This window comes from Catharus ustulatus, chromosome 20 (assembly GCF_009819885.2).
Source record: "Catharus ustulatus isolate bCatUst1 chromosome 20, bCatUst1.pri.v2, whole genome shotgun sequence".
Classification (NCBI taxonomy): Eukaryota; Metazoa; Chordata; class Aves; order Passeriformes; family Turdidae; genus Catharus; species Catharus ustulatus.
In genome coordinates this window covers 8,491,615-8,515,060 of record NC_046240.1, presented here as the reverse complement: position 1 = coordinate 8,515,060, position 23,446 = coordinate 8,491,615, and the positions used below count along the sequence as shown (strand labels likewise).

The 23,446-nt window shown below is 43.6% G+C and overlaps 3 protein-coding genes across 3 annotated transcripts; 2 read left to right on the top strand and 1 right to left on the bottom strand.

The window, feature by feature from the left end:
• The first annotated feature begins 1,896 nt into the window (after positions 1-1,896).
• DDX5 (DEAD-box helicase 5) lies at positions 1,897-9,225 on the top strand. The gene is made up of 13 exons (XM_033076701.2): positions 1,897-2,036; positions 3,428-3,593; positions 3,740-3,836; positions 3,921-4,054; positions 4,177-4,242; positions 4,681-4,822; positions 4,900-5,060; positions 5,182-5,354; positions 5,540-5,650; positions 5,850-5,911; positions 5,990-6,049; positions 7,309-7,533; positions 8,063-9,225. Exons 1-13 carry the CDS (start codon positions 2,005-2,007, stop codon positions 8,446-8,448), a joined length of 1,815 nt encoding a protein of 604 aa, XP_032932592.1. The 5' UTR covers positions 1,897-2,004; the 3' UTR covers positions 8,449-9,225.
• A 2,106-nt stretch (positions 9,226-11,331) lies between these two features.
• On the top strand, positions 11,332-16,386 carry POLG2 (DNA polymerase gamma 2, accessory subunit). The gene is made up of 8 exons (XM_033077078.2): positions 11,332-11,842; positions 12,236-12,383; positions 12,534-12,639; positions 13,011-13,184; positions 14,161-14,301; positions 14,582-14,662; positions 15,217-15,317; positions 16,187-16,386. The coding sequence occupies exons 1-8, from the start codon at positions 11,332-11,334 to the stop codon at positions 16,350-16,352; spliced, it is 1,428 nt and encodes a 475-aa protein (XP_032932969.1). The 3' UTR covers positions 16,353-16,386.
• A 481-nt stretch (positions 16,387-16,867) lies between these two features.
• Positions 16,868-22,023, bottom strand: MILR1 (mast cell immunoglobulin like receptor 1). Its single transcript, XM_033077079.1, has 8 exons — positions 21,946-22,023; positions 21,809-21,853; positions 20,696-20,983; positions 20,166-20,450; positions 19,570-19,683; positions 19,034-19,123; positions 18,158-18,220; positions 16,868-17,833 (listed from the first exon to the last, which is right to left on the bottom strand). The coding sequence occupies exons 1-8, from the start codon at positions 21,977-21,979 to the stop codon at positions 17,781-17,783; spliced, it is 972 nt and encodes a 323-aa protein (XP_032932970.1). The 5' UTR covers positions 21,980-22,023; the 3' UTR covers positions 16,868-17,780.
• Between the last annotated feature and the right edge of the window lie 1,423 nt (positions 22,024-23,446).

The window sequence follows — 23,446 nt, the reverse complement described above, 5'->3', positions numbered from 1 at the left end:
AGGCCTTAGTAAGTTCTCTTCACAGGGTAGTTAGACAAAACAATCCCTTCCCAGCTAGAGAATCAAGGACAACCAGTACCCAAAAAACAGAAACAATGGAAAGGGAAGGCCAGGGGGCTGAGACTTCATAGCCTGGGGCTGTGGTTGGATAATTGACCCCAATATGAAGATGAACCAAAACTTAAAAAAATTTTAAAACTCATGACCAGGATCCATCTTGTGTTTGATTTGGGTGCAGCCCTGGCCAGGCTCTTGCACTGCTCAAGGTGGATCCTTTCAATAAACATCTATTTTATCCCTTTTGCTCTATCTACTCCCTGTCCCAGGTCAGCCTTTCCAGGCATCACAGTATCATGCAGACCTGTAGTCTTTGCAAACCTTGTTCTAGTCTTACCAACAATTTTTAAAAATTGCTAGAAAATAATACACAACAAATCAAAAACATGTTTATACTTTCATTATGTAGATCTGTATGGGGTCCAGATCTTAAATGCTGTGAATTTCTTGTCAATAAAGAAAAAAAATGGCAAGAAGAATTAGAAGTGTGTAGTCGCTTTAAAAGGAAGAAAAATTACACTGCAGCTTTGGTTTATAAAGGTGGTGACTTAGAAGATATTAATGTCCACAAAAAGTATAAATAAACAGGAAGTTATTACTCACCATTTCTACTAACTAATTGTTTTGTGCTCCTTGTTCTTGTCTGGCAATATATTGAATATGAAAATGAAAGTAAATGTTTTTCAGGTTGCGTACACTGAAACTGTAAAACACAGTGTCACGGTATCTTACAAGGTAGGAGCATAAATAGAACCAAAATGTGAAGAAATGGCCATCAGATAGTTATTTTTGGCCCAGAAAAGCCTTAAAGCACAGATTGCTAGAAGGTGGGAGGATATAAACCGGGAGTGTTGTTACGGCACTTCTTCCTTATGTTGTTTTCATTTTTTCCTTCTCTGCCTGGAGCAGGTGGCTGCGGGTGTTTGTGCTTCAGACTTTGGGTGTATAAAGCCTCAGGTCGCTGGACATTTGCCTGGCAAAGCCGGATGGGTGAACAGCAGTGTCCTCTTGGGGTATTGAATGTTTTTATCTGCTGCCTTCTGAGCAGCTTTTCAGCGCTGCTGCACCTCAGATGACCTTTGACTCAGGTTACTGGCCTTGGTGTGGAATTCAAAAAGATAACACGGGTAACTTTAGAGACATATGTTTATAAATACTCTGGTTACATATATGTTTATAAACATTTTTAAAGGCGATGGGTAACAGCATAAAAGAGCTGGCCTGAGAAGGTTTGATGTTCTTTAGTGTCCAGGTCTCCAGGATCTGCATATCTGGCTCCTAATGAGAGCGAAAGTCACAGGTGGGCAAAGGTCCAATCTAACGTGAAATATCAGTTATTAGTTAAAATCTTTATTAGTTAAAAGCCCTGGCTCCTTTCGAGCTATTTCAGGAGAATTTTCACATCTGTGAGAACTGGGGGACTACACTGCAGACATCAGAGTCTGGCTCTGGCCTGCCGAAACTTATGAGGAGCTGAGCTGCGTTCTGAACGCACCGGGCGGCCAAAAGCCTGCACTTATGGAGGCTGGAAGAGAGAATTCTCCGTTTCCATTTCCGTCCCCCTCAGGCCGGGACGCCCTCAGCGAGAACGAGGCTCCCGCCCGCAGCGGCCCCGCGCAGGCGCGCTCGGGGGGGTGAAGGGGGGCTCTCGGCGGGGGGGGGGGCACTTCCGGCCGCGAGCTCAAAGCCGGACGAGCAGCGGCCACGCCCAGGCGGAAGGGGGCGGGGCCTCCGCCCGACTCGGGCCGCTTACATAACGGCGGGGGTGGGGCCTGCGCGTGCGTCACGCGCCGGCTCCCGGCAGGCCCCGCTGCCCCATATATAACCGGTGTCCGCTCGGCCGGGCGCCCACAGTGAGCGGCCCCCGTCAGCGGCGCCGGATCTTGTGCAACCCATCGCCACCCGCTCTAAGTGACCGGAATCGCCTCGCCCATCGCCACCATCGCCATGCCCGGGTATTCCAGCGACAGGGATAGAGGGTGAGTCCGGGGGCAGGGCGGGCGCCAGCCGCCGCCAGCGTCCGGACTCTGAGCCTGCCCGTGGGGCTCTCGGGGTTGTTTTTCAGACGTTTAAGATGGCGGCGGGGCGGGGGTTGGGCCTTGAGCCCTTCCCTCAGCGCTCCCGCCGCGGGTGGTGGCCGAGGGAGGGCATCGGGCTTTTTTAGGCCACCGATTGCGGGCGACTGTATTGATTCCTTCGCTTCGGAGCACCCCACCACCCCCCCGGGTGTGCGATCGCTGAGAAAAGCGCCGAGAAATTTTTTTTTTTTTTTTTTTCCCTCTGCGGGGAAAAAACGACTCGCCCTCACCCCCCTGGGGGCACTCCCCCCCCACCCCAGCATGGCCGGTCCCTGCAGAGCCCGATTCCCCCCGCTGAGAGCGGCGGGCGGGCTGAAGGTTTGTGGGTCAGTGGGTTGGCGGTGCCGAAGCCTTGGGGAGCTCTCGGCAGGGCGGTTCCCTTCCCTCCCTTCCCCCTCCCGAGGCTCGCGCTGTGGCCGGCAGGAGCCGGCCGGCTCGGCTTTGTGTTGTGTAAGCGGATGTTAATGGCCGGCCCCGCCATGCGGTGGCTGAGTGGAATCAAAATGCCGGCTGTGCTGCTGCTGCCGCCTTTGTTCCTCCTCCTCCTCCCCCCGCCCAGCCCCGGCTCTAAAATGGCAGCGGCTGGAAAATGTGGCGTAGACAGAAATGAGAGACAAAGGAAACAGCGCTGGCAGGAAGCAGCGGCCGCTCGGGGAGCGCTGTGTTGTACTGGGAAGGATCGTTCCCAGCGCCCGCCCGGCCAAAATTGGGAAGCGATCGTGGCGGGGGAGGGAGCCCCGTGCTCGGATCCAGCGCACGGCTCCGAGCTGCGCCTCGGGGCTTCGAGAACTGCCTTCTCCGAACGGAGAGACCGAACCTGAAATGCTAATAAAGCTCATGGCCTCATAAAATGTCGTTGTTAAAAGAAGTCTGTCTTTTGGGACAATAAAAAAAAACGGTTTACGGGAAAGTTTTGCCAGTGTTTCGTAACTGCCCCTGCCTGCTTTCAGCGATAGGAGTGTCACTAGGACGGGAAACCATTTTGATCACGGGGTAGTGCCAAGGTTTTAATGCCTTACTTTACTTGTTGTAACTTGCTGTTTGATTGCATTGTATGGAAATAGGAAAGACACGTTGGCTTAGATTGCGTATAAGAATTGTGGTCAGGCAGATTGTAGCATCTGCAGCTTAAAATACGGTTTTTGAAGTTCTAGTGTCCTGAAATTTCAGTAGCTAGAATTTATATCCCTGAATTGTAAAGTTAATGGGTAGACTGCAGAGATGGTGGTGAAGTCCTTCTGGAAGACCAAAGTGTTTCTCTTGCATTGTATATAGTGTTCTTTTTTGCCCAGGTTTGGAGCCCCTCGTTTTGGAGGAAGTAGAGGTGGACCTCTCTCTGGGAAGAAATTTGGAAACCCTGGAGAGAAACTTACAAAAAAGAAATGGAACTTGGATGAGCTGCCCAAATTTGAGAAGAACTTCTACCAAGAACATCCGGATGTGGTTAGACGTACTGCGGTATGTACCTGATCTGGCCTGAGCAAAAGTAAACAGAAAGTGCAAACATGTTCAGGGTCATGGGCCCAGCAGGCACAGATGGGGTAACTTAAAATACAGCTTTGGTATCAGAGCTTATTTCCAAAGATGGATGTTTTGTTTTGCAGCAAGAAGTTGAACAGTACAGAGCGAGCAAAGAGGTCACAGTTAGGGGCCATAACTGTCCAAAACCAATTATCAACTTTTATGAAGCAAACTTCCCTGGTAAGTGAAGACCAGCTTATTTGTTGTTCTTCAGGCTGCATTAGGGCAACATCTGAATCTCTATGTTTGAATTGTTTCTTACAGCAAATGTTATGGAAGTAATTCAGAGGCAGAACTTCACTGAACCAACTGCTATTCAAGCACAAGGTTGGCCTGTTGCATTGAGTGGACTGGATATGGTTGGAGTGGCACAGACTGGATCAGGCAAAACACTCTCTGTAAGTGTTGATTAGATGCTGGAATACTGCTGAATTTCAGCAGTGACAGTATGGCCCAGCCTAGTGTGGGGTGGGCACTTACAGGAAAAGATTGTAATGAGATTTTTCTTTCTTCCAAACAGTACTTACTGCCTGCCATTGTGCATATAAATCATCAGCCATTCCTGGAGCGAGGAGATGGACCTATTGTGAGTATTGTTAAATGAAAGGGGATTTTAATTTCTAGGGAATGTGACTGTATTTTACAATCTTAATTGGCCATGCTCATAAGAGTGCATAGCTACATTCTGTTTCTCTATGTGAATAAATTGTTCCTGTTGGGGTAGTTTCCCAAGCAGATACTATAAACTCTGTTTGGGTTGTCCTAAAAATAGTACAGAACAGGGATAGTTGTTCAATTTTGGGTTATATTTTGGAAACTTCCCCTGGAAGCTAGTGACTTTCAGGTGTTTTTCACATGTTTGGTGAACATTTGGTGGCAGTTGAGATGCCAGCTAATTTGGTTTGCTGGTTTGGCTACTTAAATCTACTGTAGTCAATCTGGCACTGAACTTCACATGCAAAATTTGTCAGACTAGGATTTTCCAATGGGTATCTTAACTAAAAGCTGGGCATCCTATTTCTAGTGTCTTGTGTTGGCACCAACCCGTGAACTGGCCCAACAAGTGCAGCAGGTAGCTGCTGAATACAGCAGAGCGTGTCGTTTGAAGTCCACATGTATTTATGGAGGTGCTCCAAAGGGACCACAAATCCGTGACCTGGAAAGAGGTATGGATCAGCCTTGGTGCATCTCTGTCTGTGGCACTGTGGAAACTGCTTCAGCTGATGGGACTGCTTGGTTTTAGGTGTGGAAATCTGCATTGCAACACCTGGAAGACTCATAGATTTCTTAGAAGCTGGAAAGACCAATCTCAGGAGGTGTACTTACCTTGTCCTTGATGAAGCTGACAGGATGCTTGACATGGGATTTGAACCCCAGATCAGAAAAATTGTGGATCAGATTAGAGTGAGTATAAGTGGTTCATACATTTATCACTATAGCAGATATACACTGCTGCCACTACCCTTTTTAAAGCAAGGGGCAGTGCAAGCCTGGGTACTGATCTTCCTTTGGTCTGATCCTTCAGCCTGACAGGCAGACTCTTATGTGGAGTGCCACATGGCCTAAGGAAGTGAGGCAGCTGGCTGAAGATTTCCTGAAAGAATATGTTCACATCAACATCGGTGCACTGGAACTGAGTGCAAACCACAACATTCTTCAGATTGTGGATGTGTGTCATGATGTAGAGAAAGATGACAAGTAAGTAGTCCTTGGGGCCAAAGCATTCTGTGCTTTGTCAGTTTTACTTTACAGACTATAAACGAATGAATGCCTTATTTTGATGGATTTTTGACAGTAGTCCACAATAACTTCAGGCAAGAAATCAGTTTAAACTTTTACAGTAGAAAGCAGTCTAAGCTCTAACCATAATCTCTTAATAATAGGCTTATTCGTTTGATGGAAGAAATCATGAGCGAGAAGGAAAACAAAACAATTGTTTTTGTGGAAACCAAAAGGCGTTGTGATGATCTTACCAGGAAAATGAGGAGAGATGGGTGAGTAATAGCTGGGACTTCACTGAGCAACCCCAGTAGTCTGAGTGTGCTCTGACACCACAGCTAAGAATCAAAACTGTTCAGACACCAGCTGTCAGTTAAAATGACCAGACTGGAATTTGCCAGTAGCCCAGTCTTAGACTAATGAAACCACTGAAGGAGTGTTCTTGGGTCAGTTGAGTTCTTTCTGTGTTTTCAGGTGGCCAGCGATGGGTATTCACGGTGATAAAAGTCAGCAGGAGCGGGACTGGGTTCTAAATGGTGAGTGTTGCAGCAATTTCTGCAAACATCTGACATGTGCTACTTCAGGAAAAAACTTATTTACTTCTTGTGTTACAGAATTCAAACATGGAAAAGCACCAATCCTGATTGCTACAGATGTTGCATCCAGAGGTCTAGGTTAGTAAAACTCTGTAATGCCAGTTGCCCAAAGCTTTTAAAGAAAGTCTATTGCTTTCTTTAACCTCTGCATTTTTCTAAGTTTTCTTCACATAAAGGTGCAGTCTTTGTGGCAAGGCCTAGGCATGACAATCGGAGGACTCGAGGGGGATGGAGGACTAGTGGAAATGATCGGCTGGCTGCTTCCAGTCAAATAGAGAGGTGAAAGCTTGAGAGCATTGTGTGCCAGTAATCTTCAAAAGGCAAAGATCATCCTTTAAACTACTACCCCATAAACTGTTCTCTCATGAAATAAGCAGTTTCATTCACAGTTCACTTTGCCCTGGTATTTCTCTTCTCTCCATGCTTTGCATGATTTGCCATGGTGCAGTACTGTTAGTTTTGTGCATACTGTCTGCTGTGATCTGTGGGTCTTTGAATTTCAGTGAGTTTTTTTGAAATGTTGAAGAACATAATTTTAAACTTCAATGTTCAAAGAAATTTTTTTCAACCATGAAATGGAGAGAGCAGCTTTAAAATGCACTAAGCCTTGTACAAATTGGTGAGTACTGGCACATGAAATCTGAGAATAAAAGTCCACCTCTCACTTTAACAAGTGGGGCAGGAAAGCAATATGGCTTTTCAATGCCTTTGAAAGTCGAAGTTCCTCCACCTATACATAGTCGTCATGTCGAGACCTGCCAGAGAGAGACACATTCTCAAGTGAACCCTGGCTTCTTGGAAGCGCTTGCCTAGACGAGACACAGTGCATAAAAACAACTTGGTGACTTTGGGGGGACAGGTATGTTTTTCTTGCAGCTGCGGTTCAAAGGTCTTGGCAAGACGAGCAGTGTGGCCCCTTTTTTTCTGAGCTTCTAATGAGTGTGTATGTGAAGGACCTTGTATGTTTTTACTCTAAGGTCCTCAAATGAGCACATGAAGAGGCTGCTGTGAGCTTTAGTGGCCCTACTGCAAGAAGCTTTCAGATGTCACTTGATGATTTGTAAAGGGGACACTTGAGTTGGGAATGACAAGCAAATGCACACTCCTTATGGTAAGGTTTTGGATCACAGGGTGGGTGATGAGAACGGGATCAGACGGAGTGTGCGTAACTTTTTTTCTCTTCCACAATACTCTTGCAGAAATGGATGATTCTAACATTGTTCTTTGCAGCCATTATTCCCTTTAAAATACTCTTGTCTAATGTTTATCTTCGATTTGGCTGTTGTGGTGTGCAAAACTTTGTACCTCGTTTTTTGCCACACTGCAACACTTTACAGATGTGGAAGATGTGAAATTTGTCATCAATTATGACTACCCTAACTCCTCAGAGGACTATATCCACCGAATTGGACGAACTGCCCGCAGTACCAAAACAGGCACAGCATACACATTCTTTACTCCTAACAATATTAAGCAAGTAAATGACCTCATCTCTGTGCTTCGGGAGGCTAATCAAGCCATCAACCCCAAATTGCTTCAGCTGATTGAAGACAGAGGTTCAGGTAAGGGCTGTTCTTGATCTCGGTGTATAGCTTTCAGAGCAAAATGGAAACTTCTGATTCCACCTCCAACTTCTCTTCAAAATAAATGTGGAAGGTGGTTTAGTTACCAGTAATTGTGACCTCAGAAGGTGTTAACAAAAAAAGCCAAAAAACAGCACCCAAATGCTCCCAGCCTGTGCTATGGTGCACCCATGGCTGGGCAGGTCAAAGAGGCACTTCTTACTGGCCCTGAAATAAAACACTCATGGACTCAGTGTTGTGGCTTTGTCTCCTATGGCCTGGAAAAAGAGATGGACCCAAGTGTCCTCCTGGCAAGTTAAAAGTCACTTTTTACCTTGATGCCATGACTTGTGTTAATGGGGAGAGTGTATGACTCCTCAAAAGTGAGACAGCTTTATTTATCTGGAGTCCAGCAAGCACCTGGGAAGCTTTTACAGTAGGTTTGAATTGCTGGGACAGAAAATAAATGGTGCTTAGCTGAATTGAAGAGCCTTTATAATACACATAACTGTCTTGTCTCTCTCACTAGGTCGTTCCCGAGGTGACCGACGTGACAGATACTCTGCGGGCAAAAGGGGTGGATTTAGTAGTTTTAGAGAGAGGGAGAACTTTGAGAGAACCTATGGTGCGCTAGGCAAGAGAGACTTCGGAGCAAAAACCCAAAACGGGGCTTACAGCGCCCAGAGTTTCAGCAATGGAACTCCCTTTGGGAATGGCTTTGCAGCTGCAGGCATGCAGGCCGGCTTCAGGGCCGGCGGTAACCCTGCAGGAGCGTACCAGAACGGCTACGAGCAGCAGTACGGCAGTAACATTGCCAACATGCACAATGGCATGAACCAGCAGCAGTATGCCTACCCTGCCACTGGTGCTGCTCCTATGATAGGTTACCCCATGCCCACAAGTTATTCTCAATAACTTAGTGTATTTAAATGTCTCAGTTTTTCATAATTGCTCTTTATATTGTGTGTTATCAAAACAGGATAGTTATTTAAGAAATGGGAAATGCAGAAATGACTGCAGTGCAGCAGTAATTATGGTGCACTTTTTCGCTATTTAAGTTGAATATTTCTCTACATTCCTGAAACAATTTTTAGTTTTTTGTACTAGAAAATGCAGACAGTGTTTTCAAAGTAAATGTACAGTGATTTGAAATACAGTAACAGAAGGCAGTGCATGGCCTTCCAATAAAGATATTTGAAGACCGATTTTTCTTTCAGATGACAATTTTCTCAACATGTGCACAACTTTACATTAACGAAATGTCAAATGTTTTTATATTAAATTCTAGAAAGGTTTCTCAACTGTGTTTGATTAAACATTTAAGCTTATACAAATACCAGCCTTGCCTTGATTGGGCTAGATTGCTTAGCATGGCAGGCTCTGCTTCGATGGGGAAGAAAATTAAAGCTGGCTTCTAAGAAAGTATTTGGAAACAGTGTTCTTCCTTGTCTCACTAGCGTAGGGCCAGTTCTTGGAAAAGATCAAAACTCTGTAGTGGTGTTGCTAACAAGCTGCTACAAGCGTAGGAAGCTTCTGCAGCACCGTAACCGTCGCCTTCACACGAGCATATGTGCAGACCAGGCTTGAGTGTTGTGTACCCACAGCTGCCAGGCGTTGTGAGTTAGCATGCAGGCTTCTGAGCTTCAGAGAAACGGGAAGATCTTAGTATTAAAACTTCAAATTATACTTAAACTGGTATTGAGCAGTGATTTCTTTATGGAAGTGTGGTGGGAGGGAGTTGGGCTGTTGATCCATGAAGATACCTCATGGTTTTGTTTGATTTTTTTTTTTTTTTAAGGACTTGTAATATGTGCAAATGACTCTCTCTAATCTCCAAGCACTGCCCATGCTGAGTAAAGCAACAGCATTTCCTTGAGCAGAACTGGAATAGTATTTGATCCTAGGGTTAAAGTGCTTAATGCTTTCAAGCACAGTGTATTAAAATTCCAGTTAATGCTAACTTCCAGTTCTCCCTCTTGTTTATCAGTAACAGTGATGAGTTTTAAGTTCAACAACATTTAGTGTGTTTAAGGTTGAATCTACAACATTCTTTTTGTTATTTTGAACCTGAGTTAAGTTTGTTTTTTTAAGATCTTTTTGCTTAGTCTGTGCTCAGTCCTTGATTACTGCTTCCCTCTGAGGCTCAGCTTGTGATGTTCTCTAATGCAGCCTAATCTACCTCTTAATTATTTCCTCCTTTTCTGTGAGGTTCTGTCACTTGACAGTATTTTGTGATCCTTCACTCCTGTTCTGAGAACTCCAGCTGGAGGCTTGGAACTACCCCACTGCGGTCTAAAACGGCAGGTGGCAATGTATTTTGGTTTGGGGTTTTTTGGGGGAGGGAGTAGAGATTTTTTTTTTTCTCGTTTATTTGTTTTGGAACAGTGTTCAGTGTCACCAGGGGTGAAAAACAAGGAAGTAGATTACTTACCACTGAAGTATGACTTAATGCCTAAGTTTCCAGGTCAGTTGCCTGAAACAAAATTCATAGAAAAGCTGCTTTTTTAAAGGTGATTTTTTTTTTTTTTTTTTTTAGTATTAAAAAAATACATTTACAGCTTGTGAATTGAAATTGAGAGATGAGAGTCTTTAACAGCAGTACAAAACCTAAACCGTGGAAAGAGATTTCCTCTGTGTATTTTACACTCTTTCCAAACGACCCTTGGCGTGGAGCAGTGTTTCCTAAGGGGGAAAATACAACATTTGCACATAGAGAAAAGAGAGGAGCTCTACTAAGCAGCTTTGATGTTACTGCCAGTGTTACTCATGGCAAATGCTTGTGCAGGCGGGAGTAGCAGCTCCTGCCGCTGACCCAGTGCCCTACTAACTCTGCAGCGGCGGGCGCGGGGAGGGGGCTGTGCTGCCCGGAGCGGCGCGGGGATTATCCCAGCCCCAGCCTTTCCTCCTGCGGCTCGCGGAATGGTTCCTGCCTCGGCCCCGCCTCTGCACAGCGCCCCCAGCTCTGCAGTAGCGAGGGTGGAAATTTCCACTGCGCCGCCTGCGCTCCGCCAGCGCCGCCCCGAGCGGGGAGGCCTCGCCCGCGCTCTTGGCAGCGGCTCCGCGGTGCCGCCTCCGCCCGAGCTCTGCCTGCTGCCTCTGTGTGCTCGGCCGTGCTGCCGTGCCCGATGGATTCCGGAGGGGCTGTTCCCAGAGGGGCTGTTCCCCAGGAATGTCGCCGTGCAGCTGGCGAGGGCAGGCTCGGTCCCACCGCCCCCTCCCAGCCCCACAGGGGCAGGCCGGGTGCGACCCCTGGCACGGCGGCCTTGCTGCCGATGTTGGTTTATAAAAGAGACATTGTTCTGCGAGGGGCTCAATGTTGATTCCACGTATCAAACACACCACCGAGCAAAAAGTTACATTTTTTTTTTTACCTAATGCACATTCTCTACCTACCCACTGAATGTTTATTTTGTGATGTGATCTTTCCCAATGCTTGAAGCAAGTTCTTTTATTAAGCAACTTCTATTGCTATTAAGCAACAGTATTAGTTATATTTACAAAAGGCAAGAAAATTCAGCTCCAAGCCGTCAATTCCTTTAGCAGAAGTTATCTGACGGCATCACTACGTTTACAAAAGGTGAGAAGATTCACCCTGGGGACAGAAAATTCACCTCGGACGGTCCCTGACCTTCGGCCCGCGCTCCCGGCGGGGCCGCGGGTGTCGCGCTGCGCATGCGCGGCAGCCGTGGGTGCGCGCCCCTCCTGCCCGCTTCCCGCGCAGGGCGCTGCGCGTGCGCAATGGCTGCCTCCACTTCCCCCCCGCTCCCCCTGCCAGCCCCGCGGTGAGGGAGCGGCAAGATGGCGCTGGGCTCCCGCCAAGGCTGCCGCTGGTGCGGCCGCGCCGCCCTGGGACAGCCGAGGCGGCGGCGAGTCCCGGAGCGGGCGGAGCCGGCCGGGTGCTCGGCGCGGCCGTACTCGGAGGGCGGCGGTGCTGCCGAGGCGGCGGGCGGGGCGGAGCTGCTGGAGGTGTGCTGGCGGCGGCGCTTCCTACGGGGCGGCGCGGGGCCGCTGCCCTGGAGCGCCTACCTGAGCGGCCGCCACCCCGGCTTCGGGCCGCTGGGCGCGGCGCTGCGCGCTAACCTGGCGGCGCAGTGGTGGGACTCGGCGCTGCCCGTGCGGGAGCAGGTGTTCCCCGTGGACGCCGCGCTGCACGGCCCGCCCGGCGCTCCGAGCGACGCGCAGGGGCTGCGGCTGCTGCACCCGGAGACGCTGCGCGGAGCCCTCCAGGGCTGCGGGCAGAGCCCTGGCGGCCCGGGCCTGGAAGAAGTGCTGGGGGCTGCGGGGGTGCTGCGGGAGAGCCTCCTGCCCGGTAGGTCCCGGGCGCTCCCCTCAGCCTGCACCCTGCGCACGAGTTAATTGCTGGGAGCGAAGCAGCTGCACTTAAGGGATTTTTCCAGCTGCGTTGGTGCGCCAGGAATGTTCCTTCTGTAGACTGTGAATTTGTGTGGTTTTCAAGGACCCGACCAGCACAAAGTGGGCAGTGGATGTGCTCCCTGTAATTTGGGGAAAAGCACATTAAAATCAACGTGCCCAGAGGAACCCCCTGCTGAGCCCATGTGTGCAAAGCATCAGTGCTAGTAAAGATAGTGGAACTGCATGTACGAACAGCACGTGTATAATATGTGCTTCATTTGTTCTTGGTAGAGTTAAAACATCAAAAACTTCCCTGTGGCCACTAAAAGCAGGGCTTTGTCTTCTGTAGGTGTTCTGGCACAATACGTCAGCTGCTTAGAGCTGGTGAACAGAAGACTGCCCTGTGGCCTTGCTCAGATTGGAGTGTGCTTTCATTCTGTTCCAGAAAGTGAACATTCTGTTCCAGGAAACGAACAACACAACAAAAACTGTACAAGGTAGAGTAATAGAGGAGTTTATATCTAATCATACCTTAATACCTTTTCATACCTACTGTTTCACTTTTGGATTATTTTTGAATGCTGTTTCTTGCTTTTCCCCTGTCATTTCCCAAGGTGTTAACTTGCTGCCCTTGCTGTTGTTTAAAGAATAGGCGAGAGGACCACGTCATTGCTTGCATGGTTTAGTTCTCCCAGAACTGCAGGACAGTGGCTCGATTACTGGCTACGCCAGAGGCTCCAGTGGTGGAGAAAGGTAAAGCAGCAAATCCTGGGGGAATCTTGGCCTGCTCCTTTATGTCTCAGGGGAGAGAATAAAGCCTGGTTGGTTTTATGGCCTTACATTACTGGCCTGTTCTAGGCACTGAAATCTCTCATGGAAATTGAGAATCTACTGAACTGGATGACAAACTCAATAAGTGGTTTATAACTTGCAGAAAGGCAAATGTGTTTTGTGTTTGTCAGTGGTGCGAGATGAAAATTCCATAAAACAACCAAGAGATTTGGGCTTTAACTTACAAAAAACCTTTTGCTGAAAATCAGACTTCAGTTTGCATTGCAGACTTGTTTTTTGTAGTTACTGTGGGATTCACAGTAATGATCACCTCTTACTCCTCTTATTTTCAGTTTGCTGTAGGCCCGTCTAACTTCAGCAGCAGTGACTTTCAGGATGAAGAAGGCAGAAGAGGATTTAAGTTACATTACAGCTTTCCTTGGGGGACAGAAACAATAGAAACACTGAAGAACCTTGGTGATACTGAACTGTTACAGATGTATCCAGGAGAGAGATCAAAATTACTTGTAAGCTTTGTTGCATTAAACATCATTCCTGATAAAGATGGTAGTGTGTGAGAGAAATGGTTTCTGTGTTGATCCAGTTGCTTAGCTGGCTTTTTATTCATTTACTGCAAAAGTAGTACAGTTGATACTCTGCAGTCAGACCTTCATTTTCAAAAGCTGATAAAATACTGTTTGGTGCTTTTTTTTTTTACCAAGGAATTATTCAAAATTAGAAATGAGCTCTGTTGACAAGGCAGCTGTCAGTGGCATAACCTTTACCTGTATGTGTGACTAGATGTAAACACAAACTCAGACTATGTTTTGCACTGTTCAGTTTGCATCAAAAAGAGCTTGTAAATGTGAGGTTTGTTTTTTTTTCTTGCTGTAACTTGTTCACTTTCATGTATATAGAAGTTTTTGTAGATTAATGGGTTATAAAAATGGCTTTATAGAAAAAGGGGGGATGGACAAGAGGGAAACTTCACTGAATATGTTGAAGAGAGACAAACCTCTAATAAATGGCAATGTTTGGAGTTAGGCTGTACAGAGTAACAAAAAAGAGTAACTGTATTTTACCAGAAAATTGCAACCTTCTCCTTCTCATGACAGTCCGTCTTTCCTGCTTTTACAGTTTATTTCTACAAAACTGGGTTACATAGGGATTTCTCAGAATGTGGGGATTCATGGTCACTTGAAAGTAATCTACAAACCTCCAAAAGAAAATGCAGAGCTTCAACTGTATTTGGCATAGATTTAAATTTATGATCAAAGTGGCAGAGCAAGAAACTAATCCCATCCTGCCCTGACTTGCCTTCCCCACTGTTACAGTCTTACCTGGTTACACATACACTGCTAAGATCCTGGCAATGTTTTAAACAAATCTCTGTATTTTAAATGTAATGAGTGCTTGAGCTCAGTGTTTCATTACACATTTAAAGCAAGCAAAAAGCTTTTGGGGACAATCCTTTATGTTTTCCTACATTTTTTTTCTCTTCAGGGCCGAGATGGAAGGAAGAATGTCATCCCTCATGTTCTGTCTGTGAATGGGAATCTGGACCGAGGAGTGTTAGCATATCTCTTTGATTCTCTACAGCTAGCTGAGAATCCATTAACAGCAAAGAAAAATTCACAGAGAAAGGTAACTTCATGTAGACAACATGAGAAATTAAATCCAATCTCCTTAGAGAATATGGTAAATTCAAGCATGGCCAAAATAGAGTAATTTCTGCCATGTGAACGTAGCTGGCTGTGTGCTTGTTGCATAAAATACAACTTGCTTCTATTTCAGGATTTTGTGCTGTGAGAACATTTTTGTGTGTTTAGAACCTTAATTTTAAAAAAATTGCTATTTCCTAGTTCTGTTTAGAATTGCATGATAAATACATTTGGTAATCTCTTGGTTTTTGTAAATTTATTAGGTACTTAAGCTTCATCCTTGCTTAGCACCTGTTAAAGTAGCCTTGGATGTAGGAAAAGGTCCAACAACAGAGCTGAGGCAGGTATGTTGTAAGAGAGTATTTTAATTTTGAGCATTACTCTCCATGTAATCTGTAACAATTCAGACACTGTTGAGGAAAATTGTACTGCTGCTTTGACTCCTGGAGATTCCTGGTTGTGCAGAATTCCTGGTGCTCCTACTCTGCAGCTTGTGGGTCACAGCCAAAGGAATTCACTGCAGGCAGTTCTTGTGTGGACACAACTGCTTTTGGTACAATACAGCTGATGCTGTCCCATGCAAAATTAAGGAAAATAAATAACACCATCCCTCTTGGCTTCTTAACCTTTCAGAATTATCTTAACGCATGTTCAGAAGGACTTTTAAAAAGTTTGCATTTAAGTCAGTCATGCAGTCCCTGTGGAAGGGAGGAAGCTTACACTGCCATGTTTTAAACAGAACTGCCAGGCTGCTTTCTGATTTGAGATTGTTTCAGCCAGCAAATTAACACCAGCTAGGAATGTTAATACCACACATGCTAAGAGTTTTAATGGTTTCTTTGTAGAGTCTCAAGCCCTCAAAGTCTGTCTTTTAACTTTTATTGTTAAATGAATACAGGTTTGTCAAGGATTGTTCAATGAGCTGACAGAAAATGGAATTTCTGTATGGCCAGGTTATCTGGAAACTGTGCACATGTCTCTGGAACATCTTTATGCAAAGTAAGGAGAAACAGTCTTTTGTGAATTAAACCATGAAGGTCAAAGATGACGTTCTGTGGACTGCTGTAAATGTACCTTTTTTCAGTAGGAAGTCTTTGAATGCAGTAACTGATTAAAGGTGTGGGATCCTGAGCTACAGACTTGGATTCAAGTAGTTTTATTATGAAAAGCATATATCAGATGATTTTTTAAATTAAGTAAAGTAGAAGCCTTTCACATGTTGCTATTATTTCCCTGGAACTGTGAAATGCCTTTTAAAAATTCTCATATAGAAAATAAATTTCTTCAGATGAGTTATAAGCTTGCAGAACTGTTTCCCACCCTCATCCCCATTTTTGCATCTGGTCTGGTTCTATGTTGCATTCTTAAGCACTATTTCAAACAACCCACTGTGTCTAATCTTGAAGTTGACAGTTTTTCCATTAGTGATATGATGGAACTGTTTGTGGACATTAAAACAGTTATTCCACTTGGGGGCTTCATGTATAATTTGTTGACCAGGAGTGCATGTGGGGCATGTGGCTCCTCATGTCAAAGCATCTTGATGAGTGATTTTTTTTCTGAGAGAAAAGAAATGCAACTTCATGTGCAGTAAAGCAAAGTCAGAAAGATAAATTCTGCTTGTACAAAAATACTCTTTTAATAGGTTACTAAATAAGATTCTTTTTATATACTAAAGTAGCTGAGTAATTTAAAGAAATGTAATCAGGAAAGCAAGGAATGGCAATAAGAAAACTGGAGGTGTCACACTGGACTTAGTGCAATACAGCAAAACTAAATATTTACAGTTTGTGGTCATTTGTATGTAAGTTATCTGATTTTTTTTCCATGCACCAAAAGCAGTAACAGATGGGTTTTTCTCTCTGCAGGTACGATGAGATGAGTATTCCCTTCATGGTCTTGATAAGTGATGGCACCCTAGAGAATGGAGTGGTCCAGCTGAGAAGCAGAGATACCACCATGAAGGAAATGATGCACATTTCCAGGCTGAAGGACTTTTTAATTAAGTATGTTACATCAGCCAAAAATGTGTAAACTTAAACTGGTTGAATAAAAGGATTTTCTTAGACATCTTTTCCTGAACTGGTTTCAGCGTCGTCATGGACTCTGTGGTTTCTCTGCAAACAGTTCTGCTAAAACTTGGTGGTGCATCTGTTTTCTGTCAAATCTGGGTCTTCCAGGTTACCTTGGAAAAAGGGAAGAGAAAAACTTGTCCCTATTAGCAAGGCTAACCATATTTTTGTTCATGTCTTTGGTTTTACTATCATACTGAAAGTAAAAATTCAGCTTTCCTCTATATTGCTGACACAATTATGATCTCTGCTGGAAAATTATATTTTATATAAAAGACTTCAAAATCTTAAATACTTTAATAACATCAGTATCTTTGTACTGTTTGTAGGAATGTATTTTAGTCACATGAGCTACTTCATCTTGCACATGAGAAACATAAAAAAACCACAAATATATTACCAAGAGTAACAGAGGAACAGATTTAAATAAATTCTAAACGTTTTTTAATGAACATTTTTGTGGACAAAATATGTATAAAATGGTGGAAAAAGACTAATGTGTGATGATATTTTTCCTGTAGCTAAGCACAGTGGTTAAAATCAGATAGAAGAGTTTGCAGAGATACAAAGCTGCGTATTTCTGATCTTGTCTAGATTTCCAGTGCCTGTACAGCTTGTTCAGTCCCTGTGTAGAGTGCTGAAGGTTTGTGCTGCAAGGCCCCTGCCTCTGATAGGCATCAGTGTCATGAAACACAAGAACTTGCCTTAAAATCTTCTACTAACATGGTGCTCACTTAGCTATAAATGAATTATTTGTAGCAACAATAATAATTGCAGTGAAGAGGATTTATGCTGGATATAATCAAGGTTAGCATAATGAGATTTCTGAACTCATGGAATTCTAAATAAGGGGGCTATGGATTGGTATTAAAGCAACCCAGCACCATCTTAGAAACAGCCTGTAGCAGGATACAGAATTTATTTTGAAGTCAACTGTCCCAAAATTAATTTTAGCAACCTATCCCTACCCTGAGAGCTGAAGTACTGTTGAACTGAGAAATTGCTATTCTTGAAGGTATATTGGGAGGAATGTTTTCTCTTTTTTTTGTTACACTGATTTTGATTATCTTATGTCTGCAAATAATCCAGTTTCTACTTTAGCAGAATTTTTAAACGTTCAGGAACTTAGATCTAGGTGAAAGTTTTACATACAATTCTAAGTCTTATCTGTTTGCTTCATCTCAAAAGTTGAAGTTCTTAGATATTATGGCTCTGAGATTTGCTTAGAAAGTGAGCTACACTGTCTGTTTACAATCTGATTAGGCCAGGAAATTGGTATCTAAACATCATTTCTTTGTATGCAGCTTGCTGGAATTTAGCACATTTGAGGGCTGAAAAATTCTTTAAAAGTATGTGATTAAGTTAATCAGAAAAAAGTCATACCTGGTACTCAGTCTCTGATGAGGACCTTTGAATAGACTGTAGAACATGCCCTCTTCCCTGCTAAGAGCCAGAATAACAATTCATAATTGCTTTTTTGGTATTGGTACACAAAATAAGAATTAACATTACATCAGCAATGTGGTTACTAATAACATCTTCAGCATGGTTTCATAGTGAGGCTGTTGAGTTTGCCATAGGAAGGTTTGTTGGGGTTTTTCTTCTTCTCTCCTCAAAACACTTTAAAAGTTATTTAATTTTTCCATTGTAACTAAGCATTTTTATAAGCAATTGCAAGTATTTAAGCCCTGCCTCCACCCAGCAAAGTCCCCTCAAAAAGTATTTGTGCGCACCAGATATCCCAATATTACAGCTTGAAGTTTTTACCTTTTTCCTCTTCTCTCCTAATAACAGAAAAGTTGATGTATTCTTCTTCTGGTTTAACAGGCTCTGGATTGAAGATGATGAACAACAGTTAACTCAATTGCAAACAACTTGAATCAGGCAATTTTTTCTATTATCTTGAAACAAAGCAGTGAGATTCCATACTGAATATAAATCATGGAGCATTCATGGGCCTTACAGAGCTCTTATCAGTGTCCTTGCAGGCTGAGACCTGGCACAAGCACTGAGCTGACCCAGCAGGGCAGTGAGAGCTCCACTGCATGAGCAGGAAGGCAGGTTTGTTTGGAGACAGTTAACTCCATTTGGATATGTAGAAATGGGAAACATTAATGCCTCTGCTATTGCTTTGTTTAGGAGGTTTTTATTCCCCTTATAAATAGGCATTCACATTCAAGGCAAATGCAGAAACATGCAGGTTCAGAGCACTGTGGCTCTCAGGTAATGTTTTCATTATTGTGTGTTTTCTGCAATTCAAGTACTGAAAGTGCTTTGTTGTCACTTCATAATTTCAGTTGGAACTGACTTTGAATCTTGCCAGACTTAAGAAGGATTGAATAAAGAACTGAAGTACTGAACAATTTTGAACAGAATACAGGAGCTATGAAAGTTTTGTTTTGCTACAGCTTCATATATTTCAGTATTGTCTGTTAGTAAATGGCCATTATTCTCTTTTTTATTAAAAGCTCAGTTCATTTAACCAGCTGCAGTTTTGGCTGCATGGCTGTCAGATTATGCCACATATGGATTCTGAGGGATTTCAAATAGTGCCTCTGCCAGGAGGGTCAGTAGGTGTCTCCTTCCAGTGATCTGCAGTAGCTGAAGAAACCTGCCTGACTGCAGGGAGTGACAGGAACTTACCAATCTCTGAGTATATGACTTCATTTTCAGGCTCCTCTGCATTCACTGCTGGACTAAGGCCAATTGAGGGCCTGGTAGACTTAAATTTTTCTGCAAATTGTCAAAGAAAAATGTGTGTGTTTGTGTATATATATACATATGTGTGTATCTATAAATATTTCTTAGAAATAAACAATTGCAATGCATTTTTTAATATTTGGAGATATCAGATAATGTTATTTTCAGAATCAAAATTATTCTTTAACCAAGGGCATTTTAATAATTTCCCTTTCCAGTGAGGTCAGATTCCTTCCAGTGTTTTTGTGTATCACATTAGCTGTTGCTTTGCCTCCCCCACCCCAGATCTTCTAAACCACAGCTCAGAGATTTGGCCTTGTCAAATGTTTTGTTAAGCTGCCAGTGCTGCTTCAGAGGAGACTCAACAACAGGCTAAAATACCAGGAGCTGCTCTACTGAAAATGGGATGTTTACACAGTTAAATATATTGACAACATAAATGACCTTTGGAAAATGAAACAGACATTTAAATAACTCACTTGCTTTATACAAAGGAATTATGAAAAATGGAATTGCCAGAGCAAATCCTATTATGAGTAGTAGCAGGATCAGCCCAAGAGAAATTATCAGGGGTTGAGAATGGCTTCTTTCTTCTGCCAAAAAGAAGAAAAGAAACAACATTTCATTGCATAAACACTTTCATATTTTAATTATTTTCTATAAATTGAAATCAAGACTTGAAATTTCTTTCAGCTTTTAGATTAACTGTTCATGTGAGTCCCAAGGGCTCTGTGGCCCAGCAGAAGGAAGGCAGCCTGCTGGTGCCAGTTAAGCTCTTTTATAGGACAGAGGGGAAAACAAAACCAGACTCTCTCCAAGGTGGACCAGGGGTCTCTTGTAAAAGTGAGTCTGTTACAGACATATTCCATCCTCATTTTAACTTCTCCTGCTATCTAGGATGCATGAAATTCTATAGTTTTGCATTAATTTTAAAACTTCAACTTTTTTTTAAAATTTAAAAAATTGTAATTTGAACACCACAAACAAAATATCTGGCTGAAAACTTGCATAGTTAGAACATTCTGAATGTTGTGTGATCCCAGTTTGTCAACAGTAGTAACCTTTTCATTCATACCTGCTAGTGTAAAGTTGAAACTGTTGCTGTATTTTGAGTTATTGGGAAAGCTGTTATTAGCTTTGCATTTATAGGTTCCAAAGTCACTGAGGGAATCGAGAAATAGAAAAATCACAGCTGCTTCCCTCTTCTGCATTGTCTTTTGGGGAGGAATGCTCTGTTTTCCTTTGAAGAAAAGATATGTGATGGGAAGGGATCCGTTCTCTGAGAAGCAGGACAGGGTCACGTTCTGGCCTTTCTTTGCCTGAGAGGTGGGTGAGCTCAGCACTGGTTTGGAAATTGGCTCTGTAGAAAGAAAACTGAAAAGTCTGAATCACAGAGTACAGGACAATCTCCAGGCAAGACTTGGAGTGCAGTGACACTTTCAAAAGAGCTGGGTATGGAGGATGGAGAGATTGTGAGCCCGGGCAGGAGAGCACTGCCAGCTCCTGAGGGAAGAACAGCAGTAAAGTTCAGCTCCTCAGTCAAGAAAAGAGATAGCTGTGTGCCCCTGCAATTCCCAGTGCTGGCAGGTGCACAGCAGGACGTACCTATGAGGGTGAAGGTGAGGCTGTTGCTGTATTTTCCACCACTGGAGCTGTTATATTCAGCTTTGCACTTGTATTCCCCCACATCGCTGGCAGAGCTGATGGTCAGCGTGAACAGTGCAGGGGTCGAGTCTGACCTGTTCACAGCAGATACCTGCTGGTTGTGCTTGAACAGTGTGTATCTGACAGGGGGAGATCCAGCCTGAGAGAGGCAGGAGAGGGTCACATTCTGCTTCATCACCACGTTCAAAGTCCCCTGAACTGGTACAAGCTTGGGATTGGACAGCATCTCTGAAAAGAAAAAACTTTTGAGAGAGTTGACTGCACCTATGACCCAAGAAAGCCCCAGATCTTTCCCAAAATATGTTGACTATGCTTATTTATGTTGAAATGGGCCATTATGCTTTTTCCACCTCTAATAGCAGGCAACTTAATTACTTTTCAAAACCAGAAAGCAGCTTCACACATGATGAAAAGTGCCTGTGTTCGTGCAAAAGAGGCACAGCCACACAAAGCTCATAAATGTGTTCAGATGAACCAACAACAATACTTGTGAACTACAGCAGCAATTAAAATAATAGAAGTATGAAAGATTAAATCAAATATTGTGGAGTATTAATTGTAGGAGAAAGTAACCTTATGTATTAGTTGAGAGTTAGCATGTGAACCTGAAAGCAAAAGCAGTATTTTATTTGTGGCTGGCTGTTTACAGACAGAACTAAACTTATGTAAGTAGATTGAACATTTGAATAGTAGCAGTAAGGGCCTTGATGGTCTCTCAGATTTGTTTCCTTTCATGATCTTACACAAATGGATTTGCAATAAAAATTTGTCTTTCCATAGAAAATGGTACTGAACTAGCCATGACTAAAATTAATTACAACATGTCCATGGGAGAAAAAATGTTTTAACAAGTTAAAGCAATTTTGGCTTTACATACAGGTCAGCAAAGAAATGGTTAACTTTGTATAGAAACTTTTAAACTGACTCACTGCACAGAGAGGCAAAAGATTTAATTTGGCATGAAATTTTTGGACGTTTTTAAATCCCTCCCCCATTTGTTTGGATAACAGTCAATCTCAGCACATACCTCAAAATCAACAAAAGAGAACCTACCTTTGGCATTTGCAGTAGTTTTCTGTATCTGCTGAGACATTTGAGCTAAGAGAAGAAAAAGAAAAGCTTTCATACAAGAAACAATGGTTCTGGTTTAGAAAGATTTGTAATATGAAAGAAACATGTCATTGGCTTACTGTAGGAAAACAGCAGAATTGTGAGAAAAAACATTTTCTGAGCAAGAGAGCTGGTGGAGTGACATGGCAGATCTTCTGAAGGAGATGGAGGAGTGGCTCTAGAACTTGAGGAAGTTCTAAATATGGAAACTGTGCCGATCAGTGCTGATCTTTACTCATGTTTTGTGGAGAATTTTGTCATATCCCGCGTACATTTAACCTATGGCAGACAGAGGGGTGGGCAAAGAGGGGAGCAGTGGGGTGGGGAGCAGCATTTTGGGACCCAGGTAAATGTAGATGTTGTGTCCAGCTGTCTGAGGTGTGGCTGATATGAGCAGCAGTTTGGGACACAGGTAAATGTAGATGTGTCCAGCTGTGTGAGGTGTGGCTGATGTCAGCAGCAGTTTCTCCTGTGAGCTGGGTGCCAGAGCCATCCTGCCCTGAAGTTCAGAGCCAGGGAGTCACTGAGGGTGGAAAATCCTCTAAGAAGATCAAGTTCCACCATTCCTCCAGCACTGCCTGGTCAGCCACTAAACTCTGTCCCCAGGTGCCACATCTGCTTGTCTTTAAATCCCTTCAGGTGACTCCACCACTTCCCAGGGCAATCTGTGCCAATGTCTGACAGGCTTTTCCATGAAGAAATTTTTCCTAATATGTAGTCTGGACCTCCTCCAGTGCAGCTTGAGGCTGATTCCTCTTGTTCTATCACTTGTTACTGCAGGGGAAACGCCAACCCCCACCCTTCTCCTTTTGGGTAGTTTTTCTAGCACTGTTCTGGTAAGGGAATTTGTGAGATCACTGATGCATATCAAAGAGACACATATTTGCTAGAGATAGTGCAAGTAATAATATAGCTGAGACTAAGGAAGTAAGTGGCTCTGAGTGGGTTTTAGCAGCAATATAATTTTTAAAAAACAGTCTAAAAAGTATCAAATCTACAGAAGTTTTGAGATGTTAATAAGTATTTATACTTATTACTCAATAGAAGCCAGCTTGTTAATAAAATATTTCAGTTGAGCTTCAAATATTAAGCTATAAGGAAGTGAGATCTTGTACTAGAAGGTACAAATCTCATAAAGAATTTGAGTTCAACACTACTGCAAAACAAAAACAAACTTGATGACTAATTTGATGAAGTAATCAGTAATACAAAGCTACATAATGACAGTCTTGGCAAGTAGATGTTCTTTCCTCTGGGTGAAGTAAATGTCAGCTATGCATGGGCAGTGCCTTCTGCAGGACTCCAGGCCCTGTTGTACAATTGCTTACACAGAAAATGACTTAATAGTGATCCTTGTCTTATTTCTTATTTCTTTCCACTTTATGAAGGCAACAAAACAAAGCCCTGGGTCCTACAGAATCCCTCCCGGAATCCTTGGCTGGTGCAGCATTGCAAAATTTCCTCACAGAACGTTGTGTGCACTTCCTTCCTCCTCATTTTTTAAATTTTGGTGGAGGTTTACTTGTTTGGGTTTGTTTTCTTCTTAAGTTTCTTTTAAGGCAGTCTCCACCCTCAGAAATG